This window comes from Pseudophryne corroboree, chromosome 6 (assembly GCF_028390025.1).
Source record: "Pseudophryne corroboree isolate aPseCor3 chromosome 6, aPseCor3.hap2, whole genome shotgun sequence".
Taxonomy (NCBI): Eukaryota; Metazoa; Chordata; class Amphibia; order Anura; family Myobatrachidae; genus Pseudophryne; species Pseudophryne corroboree.
Window position 1 is genome coordinate 664,880,829 of NC_086449.1, and position 6,848 is coordinate 664,887,676.

The 6,848-nt window shown below is 48.5% G+C and overlaps 1 protein-coding gene across 1 annotated transcript; it reads right to left on the reverse strand.

Moving 5' to 3' along the window:
* Positions 1–979: 979 nt before the first annotated feature.
* Positions 980–6,644, reverse strand: LOC134933201 (serine/arginine repetitive matrix protein 1-like). Its single transcript, XM_063928242.1, has 7 exons — positions 6,529–6,644; positions 4,215–4,393; positions 3,526–4,045; positions 2,943–3,449; positions 2,734–2,859; positions 1,580–2,658; positions 980–1,067 (listed from the first exon to the last, which is right to left on the reverse strand). The coding sequence occupies exons 2-6, from the start codon at positions 4,389–4,391 to the stop codon at positions 1,973–1,975; spliced, it is 2,016 nt and encodes a 671-aa protein (XP_063784312.1). The 5' UTR covers positions 4,392–4,393; positions 6,529–6,644; the 3' UTR covers positions 980–1,067; positions 1,580–1,972.
* Between the last annotated feature and the right edge of the window lie 204 nt (positions 6,645–6,848).

Genomic DNA, 6,848 nt, shown 5'->3' on the forward strand with positions numbered 1-6,848 from the left:
TACTGTTCTCTTCCACAGGTCCTGCGTTGTATCTTCCCAAGTGGCGTGGATGTGAGGAGACACGACATTTCACCCGATGTTCCATGGGCAACCTACTGGTGATGTGGACCTGACCCTCCGCCATGTAGCAGACAACCACCTCAGGTGAGATGCAATTGACCAACAAAACTCACTTGTCCTAAATCACCCTGGCATGTCCAAAGTGCAGCCCTACGGCACTTGCGTCACTACACATCCAAACATTCCCTGAAACAGCAATGCTGGATCAGGGAATGTTTGGATGTGTAGTTATGCAAGTGCAGGAGGTTTGCATTTGGGCTGCTGCAACCCGCTTGTGTTGTGTGGACTGTTGTATGTACCTCCTTTTTCAGCCCCAGAGTGACACTATCACCCATACCTGAAAGCTTAAACGGTTCTCTTCCACAGGTACTGCGGTGTATCTTCCCAAGTGGCGTGGATGTGAGGAGACACAACATTTCACCCAATGTTCCATGGGCGACCTACTGGTGATGTGGACCTGACCCTCCGCCATGTAGCAGACAACCACCTCAGGTGAGATGCAATTGACCAACAAAACTCACTTGTCCTAAATCACCCTGGCATGTCCAAAATGCATCCCTCCGGCACTTGCGTCACTACACATCCAAACATTCCATGAAACAGCAATGCTGGTCAGGGAATGTTTGGATGTGTAGTGATGCAAGTGCAGGAGGGTTGCATTTGGGCCGCTGCAACCCGCTTGTGTTGTGTGGTCTGTATTTACCTCTTCTTTCCTGTCCCAGGGTGACACTATTACCCACATCTGGTAGCTCATACTGTTCTCTTCCACAGATCTTCCGGTGTATCCTTCCTAAGTGGTGTGGACGTGAAGAGACATATCCCCTGATGTTCCCTGGGCAATCTTACATACAATTCAACTGCATTACAAATTTTAATAAAAACCACAGGAAACTTCTATTTTTAAAAGTTTATTGAAGATAAAAAAAATTTTAATAAAGTTTGAAAGTTAATTAAAAAAAAAAAGTAGTTTGTTCTTCTTTACATTCTTTTCTTGTGTATATAGATATCTGTGGGGAAAAGAAAAAAAAAAGTATATTAAAGTAAAAACACACTTGTTCATTTTTTTCCAATGAAAATTTGTGGAACAACACAGCCCAGCATGAGCCATTGCTGGGCGGTGTTGTTCTACAAAGGCATGCGGTTCAAAGTGAAAGAGTGTCGTCAGTGGTCAGCACTTTGACATGCTAACATTTGTGGAACAACACAGCCCAGCATGAGCCATTGCTGGGCGGTGTTGTTCTACAAAGGCATGCGGTTCAAAGTGAAAGAGTGTCGTCAGTGGTCAGCACTTTGACATGCTAACATTTGTGGAACAACACAGCCCAGCATGAGACATTGCTGGGCGGTGTTGTTCTACAAAGGCATGCGGTTCAAAGTGAAAGAGTGTCGTCAGTGGTCAGCACTTTGACATGCTAACATTTGTGGAACAACACAGCCCAGCATGAGCCATTGCTGGGCGGTGTTGTTCTACAAAGGCATGCGGTTCAAAGTTTCTTGAATTAAATTTGGTTCTACTCACCTTGGTACGCTCAACACAATCTTATTCCGTCCACTTCATTTTTCCTCACAAATCCTATGAAGTCAAAAACACAGACTAGTGAATAGTAAATTCACACAATGAAAGTCTACAGTACATCATTACAAAAAGGATTTTTTGAAGAAAAAGGGGGTATCAGAATAGCTCTTTGGCCCATCATACATGTAGCCGCAAGGAGCTTTCATCCGTTACCACACGCGCCCGCATACATGCCCGCGCATGTATGCCTACACAAAGCTCCTTGGTAGTACCCGGTCACGGGTGGGGAAGCCCAACAAAGAAAAAACAATAGTAAGAAAAACAACAAACTAATGGGAGGGGAAGACAGGGATACATGAAAAACATTTAAAATAAAATAAAATAATACGACCGGGTTTATGGTGGAAGTCTGTCCGGATCCTCTTCTTCCCCCTGATAGGGCGTGGATGTCCTGGGAGGCTGGGGAGTATGTCGACTGGCCCTCGGTGCCCATGCTGCTGAAGAATGTGCGGCTGGTGGTGGAGGCATCTGGGGGGTGGGGTACATCCCTGTATATCCCTGGTACATCTGTGACTGACTGTACTGGGATGGGACTTGAGGAAGGGTACGATGCGTCCTTGTGGCTTGAGACGGCGGATATGGTGGATCACCAGCGTGTTGATGAGCTGGTTCTGGGAGCTTATCATAGATCATCTGCAGTGTGGTTGCGATGAGCTGTTGGCTGGAAGCGGAGTGTCGATGACTATCCGACATGTTCTTATTGCTTTCTGCCAAACATGTGGTTTTTTCCACAAGCTTGACCAAGGAATCGGACATGATGTTAAGTATGTTCCTATTCTCCCTACGATCTTCAATTATGATCTGTAGTATTGTGGCCGTGCTGTCGGAAATAGTCTTCTGCAGTTCATGCAGATTGTTGGACATTTTCTCCATTGTCCTCTCAATGTTGTCCAGTCTGCTTCCCACAACATTTGTGTATGTATCCTGGCGTGTCCCAATCTCTGATGCCAGGGTGTGAACCCTCTGAACAGTTGAGGGATTCTGCCCTTCCTGGATGTCTGCCACCACATTCATTTGGGCAGCTGAAAAGAAAATTAGACAATATTATCCAAATTCAACAAACATTTTTTGGAAGGTTCACAATTCAATTTACTCACGCAGGGATGTAGTAACTGGAGCCTCCTGCACTTCCACCTCGTCATCCTCTGACGACTCCTGTAGGAGATCCGGCCTGAAGTAGGAACCAATCCCCGAAGCTAGTCCGCTGCTGGTTCGTGGCACCACTGTTTGCAAAATAAATTTTGGAAAAGTTGATAAACTTTACACAACTACTGCCCCCCCCCCCCCCACAAAAAAACAAACAAACCTTCTCCATCCTGTGATGCCGCTGCTCCAGGAGCTCCACTTGTCCTCGTTTCGGAAGACTTTTCAAGGGTCTGGCTGGATACATCTGCACGGCTGTCCTCAAACCCAAGAAAAGTTTCGTCAGTTAACCCTGTAGACTCAAACAGATCGAGTGATGGGTCCACAAGGGTTGTGTCTTGAGGCTCTTCAGTCACAGTCCCAGAGCTCCTGGAGAGACGACGATCTGGTGATGGCCTGCGCGCAGGAGCTGTAGTTTGGCGCCCATCTTGTGGTGTGGTCGCCGACGGTGTCTGGTGCACAGGTGATAGTCTGTGCACTGATGTCGTCTGGTGCACAGGTGACCAACTGCGCGATGACGAACTGTGGCGCACAGGTGACGATCTGTGTGCTCGCGATGCTTGCGGCGCAGTTGATGGTCCGCGCGCTGCTGCCGATGCCTGCTGCACAGGTAACGGTCCGTGCGCTGGCGATGTCCTGTGCGCAGGTGATGTCCTCTGGGCAGGTCTGTCTGAAAAAAAAAAAAAACACATTAGCACATACAAAAATTTTAAAGGGAAGTACAGCTCATGTGAATGTATTCTTACCATCAGACCTCCTTTTGGACGGCTGGTCTCCCGCCTTCCTCCGTCTTCTGGGCGGTTCTTCCTCCTCGAGAAAGCCAGCAGGACGGCTGGAGTCCACACCTCCGCGAACTCCTTCGACCATGACAGGGTTCAAGCGCCTTCTAATAACGTTCTCCCAGGGTAGCCACTTCAAATTGAGAGCCGGGCCACCTCCCGTAGCTGTCTCATGTCGGCGCTGAATCCCCATCTTCTTCTTGGTCTGTCTGCGGCAATCACTGTACCGCTTCAAGCAATTTTGGGTGCTCCGACGGTTTCCAGAAATTGCAGTTACTTGACTGGCGATGGATTCCCAGATGTTCCGCTTTACCTTAAATGCTGTTTTCTGTGCCCTTGATCCATACAAAACGTCGTAGGACCTGTCGACGCAATCCACTAGGACACAGTTTTCCGCCTCAGTGTATCTGGGTCCACGCGGCTTTTTCTGTCCTGCTTCTTCACCAGAGGCTTCCTCCTCCGACTGCTCCTCTGGCTGGCTTCTTGCCTTTAGGGATTAAAAAAAAATAATAAAATTTTTTATTAAGATCGGTATGTACCTGTGAGTGTCAGTATCCCTGGCATTGCGCACCTATTACAGTAGGTGTGCATGGCATTGCACAAACTACAGTGGGTAAAGTTTGATGCTATTTGTGTCTGCAGGTGTGGTTAAGTACCTTTTTACTAGGCTTTTTCTTGGACTTCTCATGGGCCCTTGACGACCGCGGCTGGTCACTAGATGCCTGGTCGGTCGCATCCGCCTCCTGGGTTGGCTCCCACTCCTCATTGCTTTGCAGGGATATATCCGAGGGGGTGGGGGAAGGGGCGGATCGGGTTTGTTTGTCCCTTGACATCTCTGTTATAAAAAAAAAAAACCATACATGTATAAATGGCTGACCCTCACAAAATGGCTGCCCCTTACAAAATGGCTGCCCCTTACAAAATGTCGACCAGGCTGTCGACTCAACTTGCTCCAAATCACCCCAAAATGGCCAGAAAGCATCCCTGCACACTCAGGAGGCACCCCACAGCAAAATTAGGCGGGAAAACACATGTTTGAAAAACAATCAGCCGCACATGTCAACCTGGCTGTCGACTCAACTTGCTCCAAATCACCCCAAAATGGCCAGAAAGCATCCCTGCACACTCAGGAGGCACCCCACAGCAAAATTAGGCGGGAAAACACATGTTTGCAAAACAGTCAGCAGCACATGTCGACCAGGCTGTCGACTAAACTTGCTCCAAATCACCCCAAAATGGCCAGAAAGCATCCCTGCACACTCAGGAGGCACCCCACAGCAAAATTAGGCGGGAAAACACATGTTTGAAAAACAATCAGCCGCACATGTCAACCTGGCTGTCGACTCAACTTGCTCCAAATCACCCCAAAATGGCCAGAAAGCATCCCTGCACACTCAGGAGGCACCCCACAGCAAAATTAGGCGGGAAAACACATGTTTGCAAAACAGTCAGCAGCACATGTCGACCAGGCTGTCGACTAAACTTGCTCCAAATCACCCCAAAATGGCCAGAAAGCATCCCTGCACACTCAGGAGGCACCCCACAGCAAAACTAGGCAGGAAAACACATGTTTGAAAAACAGTCAGCAGCACATGTCGACCAGGCTGTCGACTAAACTTGCTCCAAATCACCCCAAAATGGCCAGAAAGCATCCCTGCACACTCAGGAGGCACCCCACAGCAAAATTAGGCAGGAAAACACATGTTTGAAAAACAATCAGCCGCACATGTCAACCTGGCTGTCGACTCAACTTGCTCCAAATCACCCCAAAATGGCCAGAAAGCATCCCTGCACACTCAGGAGGCACCCCACAGCAAAATTAGGCGGGAAAACACATGTTTGAAAAACAGTCAGCAGCACATGTCGACCAGGCTGTCGACTAAACTTGCTCCAAATCACCCCAAAATGGCCAGAAAGCATCCCTGCACACTCAGGAGTCACCCCACAGCAAAATTAGGCGGGAAAACACATGTTTGCAAAACAGTCAGCAGCACATGTCGACCAGGCTGTCGACTAAACTTGCTCCAAATCACCCCAAAATGGCCAGAAAGCATCCCTGCACACTCAGGAGGCACCCCACAGCAAAATTAGGCGGGAAAACACATGTTTGAAAAACAGTCAGCAGCACATGTCGACCAGGCTGTCGACTCAACTTGCTCCAAATCACCCCAAAATGGCCAGAAAGCATCCCTGCACACTCAGGAGGCACCCCACAGCAAAATTAGGCGGGAAAACACATGTTTGAAAAACAGTCAGCAGCACATGTCGACCAGGCTGTCGACTAAACTTGCTCCAAATCACCCCAAAATTGCCAGAAAGCATCCCTGCACACTCAGGAGTCACCCCACAGCAAAATTAGGCGGGAAAACACATGTTTGCAAAACAGTCAGCAGCACATGTCGACCAGGCTGTCGACTAAACTTGCTCCAAATCACCCCAAAATGGCCAGAAAGCATCCCTGCACACTCAGGAGTCACCCCACAGCAAAATTAGGCGGGAAAACACATGTTTGCAAAACAGTCAACAGCACATGTCGACCAGGCTGTCGACTAAACTTGCTCCAAATCACCCCAAAATGGCCAGAAAGCATCCCTGCACACTCAGGAGTCACCCCACAGCAAAATTAGGCGGGAAAACACATGTTTGCAAAACAGTCAACAGCACATGTCGACCAGGCTGTCGACTAAACTTGCTCCAAATCACCCCAAAATGGCCAGAAAGCATCCCTGCACACTCAGGAGGTACACCAATGCTAATAGAAGACCCAAAAAAGTCAATTAAAGAAAAAAAAAACACGTGAAAAACTACCCCAAAACCCAAGTCTCCCCCTAAAAATGCAGCAACACAAGCAAGGGGCTATACACATACCTGCACACATGCACACATACACAAACACCCCATGTACACCTCATGGCAACCCCCACTACACAAACACATACATGCAACACCAGACACACATGTGGTACTTACCTACAAATGTAGTAAAAGCTCCTAAAATGGCTCTGCTCCGGGGTAACAGGAATCCTCCTGACTGTCCTGGAATAAAGCCTGCTGGGGTGTCCAAAGATATCCACAGCAAACAACCAAATTGTTATCTCTGCACCTCCTCACACCTCTCTGCAGGTTCACAAAATGGCTGCAGAGCACATGCAACAAACAAGCCCTAATATAGTGCTGCTTTGGGCGGGATGGCGAATTCAGTACGCCCACTGATCGCCGATTGGCCGGAATCCGCCTGCGGGAGGGGCGAATCATTTTTTCATTGCATATTGCGAATCCAGGGTCCCGGC

Coding starts and splice junctions, on each gene's coding strand:
- LOC134933201 (XM_063928242.1), bottom strand. CDS start 4,391: ATGTCAAGGGACAAACAAACCCGATCCGCCCCTTCCCCCACCCCCTCG. Junction 3,450..3,525: donor GTCCAAAAGGAGGTCTGATG/GTAAGAATACAT, acceptor TTTTTTTTTCAG/ACAGACCTGCCCAGAGGACA. Junction 2,860..2,942: donor GGCATCACAGGATGGAGAAG/GTTTGTTTGTTT, acceptor TTTTGCAAACAG/TGGTGCCACGAACCAGCAGC.